The 19,193-nt window shown below is 40.2% G+C and overlaps 1 protein-coding gene across 1 annotated transcript in view; it reads right to left on the reverse strand.

Annotated features, from left to right (window-relative positions):
* rab44 (RAB44, member RAS oncogene family) overlaps positions 1-18,986 on the reverse strand; it is a 23,044-nt gene extending 4,058 nt beyond the window's left edge. Inside the window, exons 1-2 of the mRNA XM_072684548.1 lie at positions 18,878-18,986; positions 65-18,018 (exon numbers count right to left, since the gene is read on the reverse strand). Coding sequence (XP_072540649.1) covers positions 65-17,989 — 17,925 coding nt within the window. The 5' untranslated portion in view covers positions 17,990-18,018; positions 18,878-18,986. The remainder of the gene's footprint in view (positions 1-64; positions 18,019-18,877) is intronic.
* Between the last annotated feature and the right edge of the window lie 207 nt (positions 18,987-19,193).

A 19,193-nucleotide genomic window follows, 5' to 3' on the forward strand; every position in this document is an offset into this window, starting at 1 on the left:
GTTAAATCAAGCACAATAAATAAGGTGAATTCACACAACATTGACAACAATCTAAAATACATACCGATGGGACATCTTCTTGGTTAGGCTCAAATTCATCAGGTGGCAACCCGCTCAGATTTCTGCTGCCCTTTGCTGTGCGTCTGGACCCAAACTTCCTCCTACCTTCTGGGAAGGGAGGCTGCGTAGATGCTGCATTATTCTCATCAATCTGAGAGTCTGGATGGACTTTAGACGTGATGTCAACAGATCCCTTAGTATCTTCTGTTATGTGTATCCCAAGCGTGTCCTTAGCTTTTTCTGTCTCCGTCTCAAGTTCAATCTTGGTAAAATTTTCTTCCTGATGTTCAGTCTCAATGCTCTCATTCTTTATTTCTTCTGTGTGCTTGTTCCTCTGTGTCTTGCGGGTTGACCCCATTTTTCTTCTTCTTCCTGGGGAGCTTGGTTCAGTGTGAGTTTGAGAAGTTTGAGATGTTGGTAGTTCCAGAGTGCTCTTACACTGCTCAGCTGCTGGTTCAGGAATATCTGACAAATGATACTGATTGTTACACGTTTCTAAGGCATTGTTTGATGAGCTCTCTGAGATGGCACCAGCTGTAATATTCAGTTGACAACTCATTTTTAGTTCACACTCAATCTCACTGAGAAGTGAGCCTTCTGATTGATCAAGCATATGGTGAATTGGTGGTTTATTGACTTGTACAGTTGTCTCTGCTGTAGTCCTCAATCCAAAGGCTGTGTCATGAAGCAACGTATCCTCCATTGTTGTTGTCGTCCATTTGGTCTCTTCTGTGACAATATCTTCATTAATTCTTGGGTCCATGTCTCTTGTTTCTTCCAGTGCCTCCTTGCTTTCTCCTCCCTTGAAATTCTTGCGCGTTGAACCCATCTTTCTTTTCTTCTTGTCTAATTTTCCAACCTCAGGTCTCACAATACTGATTGATTCAGAAGGCTCAATTATGGAATGATGAGATGTTTCAGCATTAAATGCAGGAATTAAGTTGAGTGTCTCAGTTTCAGAAAGAGCTTCCTTAGTAATTGGTGGAATTTCATATAGCTCTTGTTCTTTGGTGTTATTGTTTTCTTTCAGCTCTTCTGTGGTGTCCACCTGGTCATCTCTAAAGCGCAGCTCTCTAGGATTCCTTCGTGTTGAGCCAATTTTTCTTCTTTTTCCAGATGTGCTTAATTCTGAATTATTTGCTGTCACATTCTGAATGGATTGTGATATTCCATGTACTTCTGTAATTTCCACAGGTCCTTCTGCTTTGCTTACCTCATGACCAACAGAGAGAACAACATCTGTGACATCTGATGTATCAATCCTTTCACACTCAACTGGTTCATCTTTTGATTCAATTTTGATGCCAAGAGACAGCTCACTCACATCAGTCTGTGATTCAGAAAGCAAATCAGTAGTAACTTCTTGATCAGTGGTTTCTTTAGAACATCCCTCTGCCACATCATGTTCAATTTCTTTTGTAGCTTCTGTATCTTTCTCTGTTCTTTCCCCTCCTTCATTATCTGGTCTGTGTCCTCCATGAGGCCTTCGGGTTGATCCAAATTTCCTCTTTTTCTGACTCTGGCTCTGTGGATGTAGTTCTGTGCTTTTTATTTCTACATTGTCATAATTACTCTCACCAACGTCATTGGTATCTGATTTTCTACTCACTGCTAATGGCTGTGTGTTACTAGTTAAACTCACTTGAGTTGATTGAGAGGACACTTCAGAAAGCACATGTTGTTCTGAACAGACTGCCATAAAATCTTCAGTGATGAACTCTCCTGCAGGAGTGGCATCTAATTCTTCCTTTGCTTCCATACTCTCCTCTTCAATAACTTCAGTTTGTGTGTCTGACATGATAGATCTGTCTATAAGATACACATCATTCTCCTCTCTGTATTTCTCTTCATCATCATTTTGATCTTGATTTTCTTCTGTTTCATTCATCTTTTTCTTGTCACCTCCATGGAGTTTCTCTCTATGACTTCTTCTAGTTGAGCCTATCTTTCTCCTTTTCCCAGATGTGCTCAGTGCTGATTTCTCAGTGATCACATTCTCCTCAGTGGTGTCTGATTCCTGTGTGTGAATGAGTGAGGTTGTGCTTTCTGATTCTCTGTCTGTTGGCTTTTCTTGATGGTCTTCAGATGCATTATGATCCCAAGTTAACTGTCTTATTTGCTCAGGTGCAACTTCATCACTATTTTCTGTAATCACTGGAATGTCACTGTCTTGTGTTTCAGGAATAAGCTCCATTGTGCCACTTGGTTGAGAAGCATGGACGTAGTTTCTACTTACAGCATTCACCTTATCATGCTCTTCAACTACCATAGATGTTTCCTGAGAAGAATCATGGTGTGTAGAAGTATCACTTTGGATGTCTGTGGTGACAGATGGCATATCAATCATTCCACACTCTTCTATTTCACCTGTTGATTCAATAACTTCTTTTTCCAAGAGTGGGACAATGATGCCAAGAGATAGCTCACTCACATCAGTCTGTGATCCAGAAACCCAGTCGGCAGTAACTTCTTGATCACTGGTTTCTTTAGAACATATCTCTTCCACATCATGTTCAGTTTCTTCTGTAGCTTCTGTATCTTTCCATGTTCTTTCCCCTCCTTCATTATCTGGTCTGTTTCCTCCATGAGGCCTTCGGGTTGATCCAAATTTCCTCTTTTTCTTACTCTGGCTCTGTGGATGTAGTTCTGTTTTTCTTATTTCTACATTTTCATTATTACTCTCACCAACTTCTTTAGAATCTGTATGTTCAGGTTCTGGTGATGGCTGTCTGTTACTAATGAAACTCAGTGCAGTTGTTTGAGAGGACACTTCAGAAAGTACATGTTGTTCTGAACAGACTGCTATTAAATCTTCAGTGGTGGACTCTCCTGTAGGAGGGGTTTTTGGTACCATACTCTCCTCCTCAGTAACTTCAGTTTGTGTGTCTGACATGTTAGATCTGTCTGTAAGATACACATCATTCTCCTCTCTGTATTTCTCCTCCTCATCTTTTTCATCTTGATTTTCTTCTGTTTCATTCATCTTTTTCCTGTCACCTCCATGGAGTTTCTCTCTATGACTTCTTCTAGTTGAGCCTATCTTTCTCCTTTTCCCAGATGTGCTCAGTGCTGATTTCTCAGTGATCACATTCTCCTCAGTGGTGTCTGATTCCTGTGTGTGAATGAGTGAGGTTGTGCTTTCTGATTCTCTGTCTGCTAGCTTCTCCTGATGGTCTTCAGATGCATTATGATCCCAAGTCAACTGTCTTATTTGCTCAGGTGCAACTTCATGGCTATATTCTGCAATCACTGGAATGTCACCGTCTTGTGTTTCAGGAATAAGCTCCATTGTGCCACTTGGTGGAGAAGCATGGACGTAGTTTCCATTCACAGAACTCTTTTCATCACTTTCTTCAGCCATCAAAGACAGTTCCTGGGAAGAATCATAAAATGTGTGAGTGGCAATCTGAATTTCTGTCATGATTTGTGGCATTTTCTGCTCATCTGAGGATGTGGAGTCATCTGTCTTTTTATTTAGCACTGATTTTCTGTGTCCTTCTATATTTTCTCCTACTCCTTTTGAGTTGCTTACTTCATGATCAATATTGTGAACAACTATATCTGTCAATGTGACAAATGGCACATTAACCATTTCACTCTCTCCTGTTTCATCTTTCGATTCAACAACATCTTTCTCCAAGAGTGGATCAAGGACCCCAAGAGACAGCTCACTCACATCACCCTGTGATTCAGAAAGCAAATCAGTAGTAACTTCTTGATCAGTGGTTTCTTTAGAACATCTCTCTTCCACATCATGTTCAATTTCTTCTGTAGCTTCTGTATCTTTCCCTGTTCTTTCCCCTCCTTCATTATCTGGTCTGTGTCCTCCATGAGGCCTTCGGGTTGATCCAAATTTTCCTTTTTTCCTACTCTGGCTCTGTGGATGTAGTTCTGTGCTTTTTATTTCTGCATTTTCATTATTACTCTCACCAACTTCCTTGGTATCTGTTTGTTCGGTTTCTGGTGATGGCTGTGTGTTAGTTGTAAAACATATTTCAGCTGTTTGAGAGGACACTTCAGAAAGTACATGTTGTTCTGAACAGACTGCTATTAAATCTTCAGTGGTGGACTCTTCTGTAAGAGTGTTTTTTGGTTCCAAACTCTCCTCCTCAGTATCTTCAGTTTGTGTGTCTGACATGTTAGATCTGTCTAAAAGAAGCTCATCACTGTCTTCTCCATGCCTCTCATCATCATTTTTATCTTGATTTTCTTCTGTTTCATTCATCTTTTTCTTGTCACCGCCATGGAGTTTCTCTCTATGACTTCTTCTAGTTGAGCCTATCTTTCTCTTTTTCCCAGATGTGCTCAGTGCTGATTTCTCAGTGATCACATTCTCCTCAGTGGTGTCTGATTCCTGTGTGTGAATGAATGAGGTTGTGCTTTCTGGTTCTCTGTCGGCTGGCTTCTCCTGATGGTCTTCAGATGCATTATGATCCCAAGTCAACTGTCTTATTTCCTCAGGTGCAACTTCATGGCTATTTTCTGCAATCACTGGAATGTCACCGTCTTGTGTTTCAGGAATAAGCTCCATTGTGCCACTTGGTGGAGAAGCATGGACGTAGTTTCCATTTACAGAACTCTCCTTATCATGCTCTTCAACTACCCTAGATGTATCCTGAGAAGAATCATGGTGTGTGGAAGTATCACGTTGGATGTCTATGGTGACAGATGGCATATTAATCATTCCACACTCTTCTATTTCACCTGTTGATTCAATAACTTCTTTTTCCAAGGGTGGGACAATGATTCCAAGAGACAGCTCACTCACATCACCCTGTGATTCAGAAAGCCAGTCTGTAGAAACTTCTTGATGAGTGGTTTCTTTAGAACATCTCTCTTCCACATCATGTTCAATTTCTTCTGTAGCTTCTGTATCTTTCTCTGTTCTTTCCCCTCCTTCATTATCTGGTCTGTGTCCTCCATGAGGCCTTCGGGTTGATCCAAATTTCCTCTTTTTCTGACTCTGACTCTGTGGATGTAGTTCTGTGCTTTTTATTTCTACATTGTCATAATTACTCTCATTGACTTCTTTGGTATCCGAGTTTCTGCTCGCTGCTGATGGTTGTGTGTTAGTAGTTAAACTCAGTTCAGTTGATTGAGAGGACACTTCAGTGGTGAACTCTCCTGCAGGAGTGGCATCTAATTCTTCCTTTGTTTCCATACTCTCCTCTTCAATAACTTCAGTTTGTGTGTCTGACATGTTAGATCTGTCTGTAAGATACACATCATTCTCCTCTCTGTATTTCTCTTCATCATCATTTTCATCTTGATTTTCTTGTGTTTGATGCATCTTTTTCTTGTCACCTCCATGGAGTTTCTCTCTATGACTTCTTCTAGTTGAGCCTATCTTTCTCCTTTTCCCAGATGTGCTCAGTGCTGATTTCTCAGTGATCACATTCTCCTCAGTGGTGTCTGATTCCTGTGTGTGAATGAGTGAGGTTGTGCTTTCTGATTCTCTGTCTGCTGGCTTCTCCTGATGGTCTTCAGATGCATTATGATCCCAAGTCAACTGTCTTATTTGCTCAGGTGCAACTTCATCACTATATTCTGTAATCACTGGAATGTCACCCTCTTGTGTTTCAGGAATAAGCTCCATTGTGCCACTTGGTGGAGAAGCATGGACGTTGTTTCCATTTACAGTACTCTCCTTATCATGTTCTTCAACTACCATAGATGTTTCCTGGGAAGAATCATGGTGTGTGGAAGTATCACTTTGAATATCTGTGATGATTGTTGGTATTTTCTGCTCATCTGAAGATGTGGAGTCATCAATCTTTTCATCATCAACTACTGATTTTCCATGCACATCTGTAATTTCTATTTGTTCTTCCATGTTGTTTACTTCATGATCGATGTGGTGAACATCTGTTAATGTGGCATGTGATGTATCAGTGATTTCACACTCTCCTGTTTCATCTTTTGATTCAATAGCCTCTTTTTCCAAGAGTGGATCAAGGATGCCAAGAGATAGCTCACTCACATCACCCTGTGATTCAGAAAGCAAATCAGTAGTAACTTCTTGATCAGTGGTTTCTTTAGAACATCTCTCTTCCACATCATGTTCAGTTTCTTCTGTAGCTTCTGTATCTTTTCCTGTTCTTTCCCCTCCCTCATTATCTGGTCTGTGTCCTCCATGAGGCCTTCGGGTTGATCCAAATTTTCCTTTTTTCCTACTCTGGCTCTGTGGATGTAGTTCTGTGCTTTTTATTTCTGCATTTTCATTATTACTCTCACCAACTTCCTTGGTATCTGTTTGTTCGGTTTCTGGTGATGGCTGTGTGTTAGTTGTAAAACATATTTCAACTGTTTGAGAGGACACTGTAGAAAGTACATGTTGTTCTGAACAGACTGCCATAAAATCTTCAGTGGTGAACTCTCCTGCAGGAGTGGCATCTAATTCTTCCTTTGCTTCCATACTCTCCTCTTCAATAACTTCAGTTTGTGTATCTGACATGTTAGATCTGTCTGTAAGATACACATCATTCTCCTCTCTGTATTTCTCTTCATCATCATTTTCATCTTGATTTTCTTCTGTTTCATTCATCTTTTTCTTGTCACCTCCATGGAGTTTCTCTCTATGACTTCTTCTAGTTGAGCCTATCTTTCTCCTTTTCCCTGATGTGCTCAGTGCTGATTTCTCAGTGATCACATTCTCCTCAGTGGTGTCTGATTCCTGTGTGTGAATGAATGAGGTTGTGCTTTTTGATTCTCTGTCTGCTGGCTTCTCCTGATGGTCTTCAGATGCATTATGATCCCAAGTCAACTGTCTTATTTGCTCAAGTGCAACTTCATGGCTATATTCTGCAATCACTGGAATGTCACCGTCTTGTGTTTCAGGAATAAGCTCCATTGTGCCACTTGGTGGAGAAGCATGGACGTAGTTTCCATTTACAGAACTCTCCTTATCATGCTCTTCAACTACCCTAGATGTATCCTCAGAAGAATCATGGTGTGTGGAAGTATCACGTTGGATGTCTATGGTGACAGATGGCATATTAATCATTCCACACTCTTCTATTTCACCTGTTGATTCAATAACTTCTTTTTCCAAAGGTGGGACAATGATTCCAAGAGACAGCTCACTCACATCACCATGTGATTCAGAAAGCCAGTCTGTAGAAACTTCTTGATGAGTGGTTTCTTTAGAACATCTCTCTTCCACATCATGTTCAATTTCTTCTGTAGCTTCTGTATCTTTCTCTGTTCTTTCACCTCCTTCATTATCTGGTCTGTGTCCTCCATGAGGCCTTCGGGTTGATCCAAATTTCCTCTTTTTCTGACTCTGACTCTGTGGATGTAGTTCTGTGCTTTTTATTTCTACATTGTCATAATTACTCTCATTGACTTCTTCGGTATCCGAGTTTCTGCTCACTGCTGATGGTTGTGTGTTAGTAGTTAAACTCAGTTCAGTTGATTGAGAGGACACTTCAGAAAGTACATGTTGTTCTGAACAGACTGCCATAAAATCTTCAGTGGTGAACTCTCCTGCAGGAGTGGCATCTAATTCTTCCTTTGCTTCCATACTCTCCTCTTCAATAACTTCAGTTTGTGTGTCTGACATGTTAGATCTGTCTGTAAGATACACATCATTCTCCTCTCTGTATTTCTCTTCATCATCATTTTCATCTTGATTTTCTTCTGTTTCATTCGTCTTTTTCTTGTCACCTCCATGGAGTTTCTCTCTATGACTTCTTCTAGTTGAGCCTATCTTTCTCCTTTTCCCAGATGTGCTCAGTGCTGATTTCTCAGTGATCACATTCTCCTCAGTGGTGTCTGATTCCTGTGTGTGAATGAGTGAGGTTGTGCTTTCTGATTCTCTGTCTGTTGGCTTTTCTTGATGGTCTTCAGATGTATTATGATCCCAAGTCAACTGTCTTATTTGCTCAGGTGCAACTTCATCACTATTTTCTGTAATCACTGGAATATCACTGTCTTGTGTTTCAGGAATAAGCTCCATTGTGCCACTTGGTGGAGAAGCATGGATGTAGTTTCCATTTACAGTACTCTCCTTATCATGCTCTTCAACTACCATATATGTTTCCTGGGAAGAATCATGGTGTGTGGAAGTATCACTCTGAATGTCTGTGATGATTGGTGGTATTTTCTGCTCATCTGAAGATGTGGAGTCATCAATCTTCTCCTCATCCACTACTGATTTTCCATGCACATCTGTAATTTCTATTTGTTCTTCCATGTTGTTTACTTCATGATCGATGTGGTGAACATCTGTTAATGTGGCATGTGATGTATCAGTGATTTCACACTCTTCTGTTTCATCTGTTGATTCAATAGCCTCTTTTTCCAAGAGTGGATCAAGGATGCCAAGAGATAGCTCACTCACATCACCCTGTGATTCAGAAAGCAAATCAGTAGTAACTTCTTGATCAGTGGTTTCTTTAGAACATCTCTCTTCCACATCATGTTGAGTTTCTTCTGTAGCTTCTGTATCTTTCTCTGTTCTTTCCCCTCCTTCATTATCTGGTCTGTGTCCTCCATGAGGCCTTCGGGTTGATCCAAATTTCCTCTTTTTCCTACTCTGGCTCTGTGGATGTAGTTCTGTGCTTTTTATTTCTGCATTTTCATTATTACTCTCACCAACTTCCTTGGTATCTGTTTGTTCGGTTTCTGGTGATGGCTGTGTGTTAGTTGTAAAACATATTTCAACTGTTTGAGAGGACACTTCAGAAAGTACATGTTGTTCTGAACAGACTGCTATTAAATCTTCAGTGGTGGACTCTTCTGTAAGAGTGGTTTTTGGTTCCAAACTCTCCTCCTCAGTAACTTCAGTTTGTGTGTCTGACATGTTAGATCTGTCTAAAAGAAGCTCATCACTGTCTTCTCCATACCTCTCATCATCATTTTCATCTTGATTTTCTTCTGTTTCATTCATCTTTTTCTTGTCACCTCCATGGAGTTTCTCTCTATGACTTCTTCTAGTTGAGCCTATCTTTCTCCTTTTCCCAGATGTGCTCAGTGCTGATTTCTCAGTGATCACATTCTCCTCAGTGGTGTCTGATTCCTGTGTGTGAATGAGTGAGGTTGTGCTTTCTGATTCTCTGTCTGTTGGCTTTTCGTGATGGTCTTCAGATGCATTATGATCCCAAGTCAACTGTCTTTTTTGCTCAGGTGCAACTTCATCACTATTTTCTGTAATCACTGGAATGTCACCGTCTTGTGTTTCAGGAATAATCTCCATTGTGCCACTTGGTGGAGAAGCATGGACGTAGTTTTCACTTACAGTACTCTTTTTATCATGCTCTTCAACTACCATAGATGTTTCCTGGGAAGAATCATGGTGTGTGGAAGTATCACTTTGAATGTCTGTGATGATTGGTGGTATTTTCTGCTCATCTGAAGATGTGGAGTCATCAATCTTTTCATCATCAACTACTGATTTTCCATGCACATCTGTAATTTCTATTTGTTCTTCCATGTTGTTTACTTCATGATCGATGTGGTGAACATCTGTTAACGTGGCATGTGATGTATCAGTGATTTCACTTTCTCTTGTTTCATCTGTTGATTCAATAGCCTCTTTTTCCAAGAGTGGATCAAGGACGCCAAGAGATAGCTCACTCACATCACCCTGTGATTCAGAAAGCAAATCAGTAGTAACTTCTTGATCAGTGGTTTCTTTAGAACATCTCTCTTCCACATCATGTTCAGTTTCTTCTGTAGCTTCTGTATCTTTCCCTGTTCTTTCCCCTCCTTCATTATCTGGTCTGTGTCCTCCATGAGGCCTTCGGGTTGATCCAAATTTTCCTTTTTTCCTACTCTGGCTCTGTGGATGTAGTTCTGTGCTTTTTATTTCTAAATTGTCATAATTACTCTCACTGACTTCGTTGGTATCTGAGTTTCTGCTCACTGCTGATGGTTGTGCGTTAGTAGTTAAACTCAGTTCAGTTGATTGAGAGGACACTTCAGAAAGCACATGTTGTTCTGAAGAGACTGCCATAAAATCTTCAGTGATGAACTCTCCTGCAGGAGTGGCATCTAATTCTACCTTTGCTTCCATACTCTCCTCTTCAATAACTTCAGTTTGTGTGTCTGACATGTTAGATCTGTCTGTAAGATACACATCATTCTCCTCTCTGTATTTCTCTTCATCATCATTTTCATCTTGATTTTCTTCTGTTTCATTCATCTTTTTCCTGTCACCTCCATGGAGTTTCTCTCTATGACTTCTTCTAGTTGAGCCTATCTTTCTCCTTTTCCCAGATGTGCTCAATGCTGATTTCTCAGTGATCACATTCTCCTCAGTGGTGTCTGATTCCTGTGTGTGAATGAGTGAGGTTGTGCTTTCTGATTCTCTGTCTGCTGGCTTCTCCTGATGGTCTTCAGATGCATTATGATCCCAAGTCAACTGTCTTATTTGCTCAGGTGCAACTTCATCACTATTTTCTGTAATCACTGGAATGTCACCCTCTTGTGTTTCAGGAATAAGCTCCATTGTGCCACTTGGTGGAGAAGCATGGACGTTGTTTCCATTTACAGTACTCTCCTTATCATGTTCTTCAACCTCCATAGATGTTTCCTGGGAAGAATAATGGTGTGTGGAAGTATCACTCTGAATGTCTGTGATGATTGGTGGTATTTTCTGCTCATCTGAAGATGTGGAGTCATCAATCTTTTCATCATCAACTACTGATTTTCCATGCACATCTGTAATTTCTATTTGTTCTTCCATGTTGTTTACTTCATGATCGATGTGGTGAACATCTGTTAACGTGGCATGTGATGTATCAGTGATTTCACTTTCTCTTGTTTCATCTGTTGATTCAATAGCCTCTTTTTCCAAGAGTGGATCAAGGACCCCAAGAGACAGCTCACTCACATCACCCTGTGATTCAGAAAGCAAATCAGTAGTAACTTCTTGATCAGTGGTTTCTTTAGAACATCTCTCTTCCACATCATGTTCAATTTCTTCTGTAGCTTCTGTATCTTTCTCTGTTCTTTCCCCTCCTTCATTATCTGGTCTGTGTCCTCCATGAGGCCTTCGGGTTGATCCAAATTTTCCTTTTTTCCTACTCTGGCTCTGTGGATGTAGTTCTGTGCTTTTTATTTCTGCATTTTCATTATTACTCTCATCAACTTCCTTGGTATCTGTTTGTTCGGTTTCTGGTGATGGCTGTGTGTTAGTTGTAAAACATATTTCAACTGTTTGAGAGGACACTTCAGAAAGTACATGTTGTTCTGAACAGACTGCTATTAAATCTTCAGTGGTGGACTCTTCTGTAAGAGTGGTTTTTGGTTCCAAACTCTCCTCCTCAGTAACTTCAGTTTGTGTGTCTGACATGTTAGATCTGTCTAAAAGAAGCTCATCACTGTCTTCTCCATGCCTCTCATCATCATTTTCATCTTGATTTTCTTCTGTTTCATTCATCTTTTTCTTGTCACCTCCATGGAGTTTCTCTCTATGACTTCTTCTAGTTGAGCCTATCTTTCTCCTTTTCCCAGATGTGCTCAGTGCTGATTTCTCAGTGATCACATTCTCCTCAGTGGTGTCTGATTCCTGTGTGTGAATGAGTGAGGTTGTGCTTTCTGATTCTCTGTCTGCTGGCTTCTCCTGATGGTCTTCAGATGCATTATGACCCCAAGTCAACTGTCTTATTTGCTCAGGTGCAACTTCATCACTATTTTCTGTAATCACTGGAATGTCACCGTCTTGTGTTTCAGGAATAATCTCCATTGTGCCACTTGGTGGAGAAGCATGGATGTAGTTTTCACTTACAGTACTCTCCTTATCATGCTCTTCAACTACCATAGATGTTTCCTGGGAAGAATCATGGTGTGTGGAAGTATCACTTTGAATGTCTGTGATGATTGGTGGTATTTTCTGCTCATCTGAAGATGTGGAGTCATCAATCTTTTCATCATCAACTACTGATTTTCCATGCACATCTGTAATTTCTATTTGTTCTTCCATGTTGTTTACTTCATGATCGATGTGGTGAACATCTGTTAACGTGGCATGTGATGTATCAGTGATTTCACTTTCTCTTGTTTCATCTGTTGATTCAATAGCCTCTTTTTCCAAGAGTGGATCAAGGACGCCAAGAGACAGCTCACTCACATCACCCTGTGATTCAGAAAGCAAATCAGTAGTAACTTCTTGATCAGTGGTTTCTTTAGAACATCTCTCTTCCACATCATGTTCAATTTCTTCTGTAGCTTCTGTATCTTTCCCTGTTCTTTCCCCTCCTTCATTATCTGGTCTGTGTCCTCCATGAGGCCTTCGGGTTGATCCAAATTTTCCTTTTTTCCTACTCTGGCTCTGTGGATGTAGTTCTGTGCTTTTTATTTCTACATTGTCATAATTACTCTCATCAACTTCCTTGGTATCTGTTTGTTCGGTTTCTGGTGATGGCTGTGTGTTAGTTGTAAAACATATTTCAACTGTTTGAGAGGACACTTCAGAAAGTACATGTTGTTCTGAACAGACTGCTATTAAATCTTCAGTGGTGGACTCTTCTGTAAGAGTGGTTTTTGGTTCCAAACTCTCCTCCTCAGTAACTTCAGTTTGTGTGTCTGACATGTTAGATCTGTCTAAAAGAAGCTCATCACTGTCTTCTCCATGCCTCTCATCATCATTTTCATCTTGATTTTCTTCTGTTTCATTCATCTTTTTCTTGTCACCTCCATGGAGTTTCTCTCTATGACTTCTTCTAGTTGAGCCTATCTTTCTCCTTTTCCCAGATGTGCTCAGTGCTGATTTCTCAGTGATCACATTCTCCTCAGTGGTGTCTGATTCCTGTGTGTGAATGAGTGAGATTGTGCTTTCTGATTCTCTGTCGGCTGGCTTCTCCTGATGGTCTTCAGATGCATTATGACCCCAAGTCAACTGTCTTATTTGCTCAGGTGCAACTTCATCACTATTTTCTGTAATCACTGGAATGTCACCGTCTTGTGTTTCAGGAATAAGCTCCATTGTGCCACTTGGTGGAGAAGCATGGACGTAGTTTCTACTTACATCATTCTCCTTATCATGCTCTTCAACTACCATACATGTTTCCTGGGAGGAATCATGGTGTGTGGAAGTATCACTTTGAATGTCTGTGATGATTGGTGGTATTTTCTGCTCATCTGAAGATGTGGAGTCATCAATCTTTTCATCATCAACTACTGATTTTCCATGCACATCTGTAATTTCTATTTGTTCTTCCATGTTGTTTACTTCATGATCGATGTGGTGAACATCTGTTAACGTGGCATGTGATGTATCAGTGATTTCACTTTCTCTTGTTTCATCTGTTGATTCAATAGCCTCTTTTTCCAAGAGTGGATCAAGGACGCCAAGAGACAGCTCACTCACATCACCCTGTGATTCAGAAAGCAAATCAGTAGTAACTTCTTGATCAGTGGTTTCTTTAGAACATCTCTCTTCCACATCATGTTCAATTTCTTCTGTAGCTTCTGTATCTTTCTCTGTTCTTTCCCCTCCTTCATTATCTGGTCTGTTTCCTCCATGAGGCCTTCGGGTTGATCCAAATTTCCTCTTTTTCTGACTCTGGCTCTGTGGATGTAGTTCTGTGCTTTTTATTTCTAAATTGTCATAATTACTCTCACTGACTTCGTTGGTATCTGAGTTTCTGCTCACTGCTGATGGTTGTGTGTTAGTAGTTAAACTCAGTTCAGTTGATTGAGAGGACACTTCAGAAAGCACATGTTGTTCTGAAGAGACTGCCATAAAATCTTCAGTGATGAACTCTCCTGCAGGAGTGACATCTAATTCTACCTTTGCTTCCATACTCTCCTCTTCAATAACTTCAGTTTGTGTGTCTGACATGTTAGATCTGTCTGTAAGATACACATCATTCTCCTCTCTGTATTTCTCTTCATCATCATTTTCATCTTGATTTTCTTCTGTTTCATTCATCTTTTTCCTGTCACCTCCATGGAGTTTCTCTCTATGACTTCTTCTAGTTGAGCCTATCTTTCTCCTTTTCCCAGATGTGCTCAATGCTGATTTCTCAGTGATCACATTCTCCTCAGTGGTGTCTGATTCCTGTGTGTGAATAAGTGAGGTTGTGCTTTCTGATTCCCTGTCTGCTGGCTTCTCCTGATGGTCTTCAGATGCATTATGATCCCAAGTCAACTGTCTTATTTGCTCAGGTGCAACTTCATCACTATTTTCTGTAATCACTGGAATGTCACCCTCTTGTGTTTCAGGAATAAGCTCCATTGTGCCACTTGGTGGAGAAGCATGGACGTTGTTTCCATTTACAATACTCTCCTTATCATGTTCTTCAACTACCATAGATGTTTCCTGGGAAGAATCACGGTGTGTGGAAGTATCACTCTGAATGTCTGTGATGATTGGTGGTATTTTCTGCTCATCTGAAGATGTGGAGTCATCAATCTTTTCATCATCAACTACTGATTTTCCATGCACATCTGTAATTTCTATTTGTTCTTCCATGTTGTTTACTTCATGATCGATGTGGTGAACATCTGTTAACGTGGCATGTGATGTATCAGTCATTTCACTGTCTCTTGTTTCATCTGTTGATTCAATAGCCTCTTTTTCCAAGAGTGGATCAAGGACGCCAAGAGATAGCTCACTCACATCACCCTGTGATTCAGAAAGCAAATCAGTAGTAACTTCTTGATGAGTGGTTTCTTCTGTATCTTTCCCTGTTTTTTCCCTTCCTTCATTATCTGGTCTGTGTCCTCCATGAGGCCTTCGGGTTGATCCAAATTTCCCCTTTTTCTTACTCTGGCTCTGTGGATGTAGTTCTGTTCTTCTTATTTCTGCATTTTCATTATTACTCTCACCAACTTCCTTGGAATCTGTATGTTCAGGTTCCGCTGAAGGTTGTGTGTTAGTAGTGAAATTCAGTTCAGTTGTTTGAGAGGACACTTCAGAAAGTACATGTTCTGAACAGACTGCCATAAAATCTTCAGTGGTGGACTCTTCTGTAGGAGTGGCATTCATTTCTTCTTTTGCTTCCACCCTCTCCTCCTCAATAACTTCAGTTTTTGTGCCTGATATGTTAGATCTGTCTGTAAGATACACAACGTTATCCTCTCCATACCTCTCCTCATCATCTTCCTTACCTCTAGCCCCTTCCATTGCAAGTATCTCTTTAATGGTGTTTAAATGAATTTGGCTATGGCCTCTGTTCTCCCTCTTATATTCGTCAACCACCATACATGTTTCCTGAGAAGAATCATGATATGTGGAAGTATCATTCTGAACTTCTGTAATGATGGGTGATATTTTCTGGTCATCTGAGGATGTGGAGTCATCACACTTCTCATCATCCACTACTGGGCTTCCATGTTTTTTCATTTCCACTAGTCTTTCTGCTTTGGTTCCTTCACTAAGGAGCACACGGTCAATCTGATGAACAATAACATTTGACGCCATGGTAGATGGTAGAGTATCAATCATTCCATGGCCTTCTTTTGCCTGTTTGGATTCAATTGTTTTTTCATCATAAGGTTGGTCAATGATGCTAAGTGACACCACACTCACATCATTCTGTGGATCCGTAAGCAAATTTACAGCAGCTGCTTGATGGATGGTTTCTTTAAAACCTCTCTTTTCACTGTCATGTTCAATTTCATCTGTAGCTTCTGTATCTTCAAATGTTCTTTCTTCTTCTTCATTGTCTGCTCTGTGTTTTCCCTGAGGTGTAGTTTGGCTCTCTGTATACACTTCTTTGTTTTTCAGTTCTGAATTTTCTTGCAATTCCCATTTTTGTAAATTAGATTCTATCTGATATTCAGTCACATCTAAAAACCCTTTTTCCATACCCTCGCTTCCAAGAACTCCACACTTTGGGTTTGTATTGAGATCTTGTCCAATACCTTCATTTTCCTCACACACAAACAATGTGGTGGCAGTTTCATCATATTCTTGTGAAATCTTTATTTTCTTGGTTGCTACATCTTTTTCAGTTTCATCCTCCAACCCATGGTCTTTCCTTTCTTTGAGAGTATTGCAAGAGTCCAACCAATTCTCCTGAGGAAACCAACTGGATGTGTTGCATTCAATCTCAGACAATTTAGGGGTAGAATTTGTGACAAGGGCATTTGTTACCTCAATAGAGTCCTGTGACAGATGTGAGGTGGTGTAACCTTCAGGTTCACTACTGTATGTTTGAAAGCCAGTTCTGTACTTCTCACCAGTTTGATCCGCATTATCCTTATCATCTTCTTTAGCCAAAGTACTAAGGCACTGCACCCCATCCTCTTCCTCCTCTAGATATTTGTATTTTATGTCTTTCTCAGTGTCTTCCTCAGTACATGCAGTGCTTGCTTGTAGTTGTTCAGCCAAATATAGCTCTATGGTTTCAGCTGGCTTCATTATATGATCTGTGGTTAGTACTTCTGCAGTATGCACTCTGTCTTCATTTAAACCATCTTTACTGCCATACACCAGTGTTATGTTCTCGATACTAATCTCTGTCCTCTTCAAAACATCTACATTTGTCTTTGTTACCTCAAGTGTCTCATCTGTGTCATAATATATGTTACTCTCCTCTTCCCTAACAGGTAAAGTACTAGTATCACTGGTATTCTCTGATGGTTTTATTTCCTCAAAAACATCCTGGTTCTTGTTTTCAGCAGTGTCACCTCCTCTCTTCTCGTCATTTAACTGAAAGGGCGTCTTATCATAGAACCTGGTCTCTTGATAGTGTTTGCTATCATGCAACTCATTCGAACCTAAATATAGATTGGGAAAAACATCTTCCCTCCTTCGACTGTCCAGTTCAGATGCTAATTCTCCAGAATCGTTGTTTGTTAAAACGTATAACTGGTTTTTGATGCCCATTTTCTCTGACTCTACCTCACACACTATTTCGTAAGGAATTTTTGACTTTTCAATAATTAAATTTAATGATGCCATGGCAGCACTCTCTGTCCTGGTCTCCTTGTCCTCTTCATTATCATGCTCCTTAAAACCCGCTTCCATTTTCTCAGTGTTGTCCACAATGCTGCTTTCTTCTTTCAAAGGTCTGGCATCAGAAGGATGACTAGATTCACTGCTAGAGAAGTCACAAGGGACTTCTGATGTATATGAAAGGTGCTGGTCTGATGATCTGTCTTCTAGATGTTTCTGTTCTGGGGACAATGTAATGTTTTCATCTGGTTCAATTGGTTGTACAATGCTTCTCGCTTCATCGGGATACACATTCCAATATGGATCAAGCACTTCAGAAATGCTTTCTGATGTACAAGGATTTTCACTCTCTCTGTTGTTCCAGTTTTCATTAGGAGGTCTGTCTGCTGAGTCTTTCCTGCTTTTTAAGCCTGTGGTGGGAGGCAAGGTCTCCGTTTGGTGGTACATTTGTAATGATGTGGAAATTTCATGAGCTGGAAGTTCATTTTCAGTGCTTTTGACAACACTAAAGACAAGGGAATGGCTTGCTGATTCTGAACAGAAACCTACCACCTCGAGTTGGTCAGGTTCATGAGAAGCAATGCTAATTTGTTCACTCTGTAGGGTGGAACTCTCGGGTTTTGTGGACTGGCAGGATGAGAAGTCAGGCGGAACTTGTTGATCATAATCTTTTTTGCTTCCCTCCTCTTCGACTGACACTTCTTCAGTCACTTTATGCTCTTCTATGTGCTCTGGTTCTTCCTCAGGTACTTCATCACCTTTAAATCTCCTGCTCCTGCGGGTTGTTCCCATTTTTCTCTTCTTACTCACTGCTTCAGCCTGTGCCAGCAACTCTTTGCCATCCTGTGACTGAATAAGAAGTTCTGACGCAGAAGTCTGCTGACTGGAGCTTGTTGATTCTGCCTGACCAGACTGCAGCATTGAAGCATCACCAGCTTGTTGGTTTTTATGCTCTTCATAGCCAGTTTGTAGGTTAGCATCTTCACTTTCTTTATCTTCAGTATCTCGGTTATGACCTCTGCTAGCATTTCGTCGTGAGGAACCAAACTTTTGGCTCTTTTTCGACTTTCTGCCTGACATGACTATTCCAACTTTACCCTACAACGAGTCTAAGCAAAACAAGAATATAAAAACTCAGTTGTGCCATAAATTGTCCCAAGAACATGAATTGTAAAGAAACTAGTCCTGACAGTCGTTATGGGTATATGACTCATTATCCTGTACTACGCAGAAGCTTTACACACTGCAACATCCTGTTTTTACTCCTTTTAATTATACTGATATCTAAAACACAATCAATAAAAAGTTTCACTAATGTAATGATTGTGAATATTTGTCATTTATTGAATTTAGGAACTAAATATTGTATTACATATTTACTTAAATATAGCTAATACCATCATCCTTTTAGCTGTATTACTTGGAGACAGTACAATCTCATGTAGGTTTCAGCAGCTAATAACAGCCCTTTCCTGTCTCCAAACATAACATGCATAGACATACTGTGGTATTATGGTTAAAGATGCTGTCGCAAGTACAACAGCCCAAAACTAACCACAGCATGCTAACCCAATTTAATATATGAAATTAATAAAAGAACATTACTATTTAGGCTGTGTATCTGACATTTATTAAGAGTTCAAAGTAAAGAATAAATGAGTCAAATAATCAAGAGCTTTACACTCTCTGCTTGACTGTTCTAACCCCACCTCAGCAAAGCCTTACTGCCCTAGACTTTCAAATACAGATCTCAAAATGTCTCAATACTATTTAAAGCTTCAACAAGTTAATAACTAGAATGATTTTGCCCGCACATCTGCTGTACACTCTGTAGGAAAGGAAATGTTTACAACGAGTGAAAGTGACCCACAAACCCTAACACAGCACATGCTGAGAGGTCCCAGATGGGACCGGAACATTCAGCACATTTTTTTTTTGTTACAAATCTTTAGGATCACAGGAACCTACCCGAGGTATTCACTCAGGAAACGTCTGGATGTCCACTGGAGAAGAGTAGAAGTTTTGCTGATGGTTATCTTTGGTTTTTTGGTGTTGCATCTGTAGCAATTCTGTTGCTTCCTCCTTTGCTTCTACCCACTTTTCAACTTCCTGTGCAGTTGACACGCTACGTTGTGAGCTTCACACCTTCTTACACATGCATGAGAAGCACTGACCAGTTTCCCTTTGACAACAGATAGTTAACACTGTCTTTGAGAAATGTGTTAAACACGTTTAGTTTCAAATCAAACACTAAGCATTATGTTTTACTGCTCACATTAAATTC

Source organism: Salminus brasiliensis, chromosome 7 (genome assembly GCF_030463535.1).
Source record: "Salminus brasiliensis chromosome 7, fSalBra1.hap2, whole genome shotgun sequence".
Taxonomy (NCBI): Eukaryota; Metazoa; Chordata; class Actinopteri; order Characiformes; family Bryconidae; genus Salminus; species Salminus brasiliensis.